This window comes from Penaeus monodon, chromosome 27, assembly GCF_015228065.2.
Source record: "Penaeus monodon isolate SGIC_2016 chromosome 27, NSTDA_Pmon_1, whole genome shotgun sequence".
NCBI lineage: Eukaryota > Metazoa > Arthropoda > Malacostraca > Decapoda > Penaeidae > Penaeus > Penaeus monodon.
Window position 1 is genome coordinate 2,722,957 of NC_051412.1, and position 2,014 is coordinate 2,724,970.

General features: G+C 35.3%; 2 protein-coding genes across 2 annotated transcripts in view; one reads left to right on the forward strand and one right to left on the reverse strand.

Annotated features, from left to right (window-relative positions):
* The window catches only part of LOC119590542 (carbohydrate sulfotransferase 11-like), a gene marked incomplete at its 5' end in the record, with an annotated part of 2,000 nt that extends 1,605 nt beyond the window's left edge, over positions 1 to 395 (forward strand). Inside the window, 1 exon segment of the mRNA XM_037939197.1 lies at positions 48 to 395. Coding sequence (XP_037795125.1) covers positions 48 to 287 — 240 coding nt within the window.
* A 179-nt stretch (positions 396 to 574) lies between these two features.
* Positions 575 to 2,014, reverse strand: part of LOC119590541 (nucleolar protein 10-like) — a 7,961-nt gene continuing 6,521 nt past the window's right edge. The window contains exons 14-15 of the mRNA XM_037939196.1: positions 1,275 to 1,453; positions 575 to 1,130 (exon numbers count right to left, since the gene is read on the reverse strand). Coding sequence (XP_037795124.1) covers positions 920 to 1,130; positions 1,275 to 1,453 — 390 coding nt within the window. The 3' untranslated portion in view covers positions 575 to 919. The remainder of the gene's footprint in view (positions 1,131 to 1,274; positions 1,454 to 2,014) is intronic.

Below are 2,014 nucleotides of genomic sequence, written 5' to 3' on the forward strand. Positions count from 1 at the left end.
TACATAACCTATGCTTCATAAAAGACACCACTTTTTTTAAATTCCAGGTTGAAACATTCAGTGAAGACCAACAACACATCCAGCAGTTGATGGGGATCCCAGACCCTCCTCAGACCCCTGAAGAACGCACCATAAACAAACACGTCAGCTCTGGCCCTTCTACCAACAGCCTGACGAAACTGTATTTTTCCCAGATGACTCCCTGGGAAAGAATAAGGGTTTATCTTGCCTATTACTATGATTTTCAGTTATTTGGGTATTCTCCTGATGACATTCTATTTCTATGAATGCCACTTTTTTCTCAGACATCAAGGAACTGGCATTTAGGTGGAATGCTTTGTCACAAGTACCATGAAACTTTGTACCTGAATTATAATAATAAATAGTTCAAATAATTGGATTTTATTTAATTACAATAGCTTGCAATGGAAAATTACAGCCTTCATGACCATTTCATATCATCTTACTAAAATAACCCTAATTACAAAAGGAATTATTGGCTCAAAGTATCTATTCCAGTTAATCCTTACATTGGTTTCAAAAAATGAAAAATGCAGGTGAACAAAAGTCAAAGTCAATGGCATAATTGCATGAGTTTAGTCTTTATTTCTCGTACTGTAAACTCTTCACTTACATACAACACAAGTGCATTTTACATATTTCAGTAAATAGACACAACATATTTGGAAATAAAGAAGTATCATCCATACAAGCACTGACTGCATAAACAGACTGATGAAGGTAAACTCAAAATCACATTTAGAGAAGCCGAAACATATATACACAAAAAGAAACAACACTGTTTATATATTACACACAGCAAAAATATCCATCCCTCACATTTTTTATAAATATCCTCCTTTAACAGAAAAAAAAAAAAAGATTAATAACTGTTAACTAGTCCAACCACCTATATCACTCAATCTTTAGTTCTGAACTTCCCCTTCAGGTTGGCCGTCGACCGCCGAACTTTCCTTCTTTCTGCTTGATGTTCTCTCTGCTGCTGCCGCAAGAGCCCAAATTTCGGTTCCTTCTTGACTACGTAGCTCATTTCCCGACTGCCGAAGGTAAGCTGCTTAATACTTTCTTGGTTGTCATCCTCCATTTCCAGACGGTCAGCTAGGGTCATCCTGTTGAAGCAACGGGAAAGTGTTATTTTCCTCAAAAACTGATAATGTGAAAATGTGTATTACTATCTTCTGGAAATATATTCTGTTATCAACCAAAAGAGATATGTATTATTATCTTCTACAGCAGAGAGAGAGAGTCCTTACTTGCTCAACTTCTTTTTGCTGGCTTTCAGTTCCGCTAGTGAGTCGGCTGCGGTGAAACTCAAGTCCTTGCCTTCCGCTTTCTCCTTTCCATCCTCTTTGACAGGAGACTTATTGACCTTCTTCTTCTTCTGATATTTTTCCCTTTGCTTCTTTGAATTTCTTATCTCTATGGGTTTGACCTGAAAAGCATAATCCATGAATTACAGATAAGCAATGCTTGTCAATTTGAATACATAGACTTCTACACAGAACCATTCATTCCTCTATTCTAACTGCCATTTACACATGAAAATAATAAAATGAGTCATAGTAAATATAAAAGAAAAGATTAAGCTCTTTAATCATTTAAGCAATGTACACAAAAAGCACATACATTAATTAAGTTGGAGAGCCACGTGAAAATATGTTCATCTTCCATGCTAGCTTAAAACTATAATAATGCATATTTGCCTATGAGCATACAAGTTTTCTATACCCTCCCTCTCTTGATAATCAAACAAATAAATCTCTCCCACCATATACTTTTCAACTTGAAATATGACACAGATGAGCAGAAACACTTACACACTTTACATATTTATATAAGCTGATTTAACCGGCACTAAGAGACAAGATGTGTCAGATTTTACTTCAAAGCAAAAGGCACACAAAGCCAGTGAAAATCAAGCAATATACAATTAAACAAATACGTGTTCATTTACATAAAATTCTAATAACAAAAATAGACATAGGTCATAAGC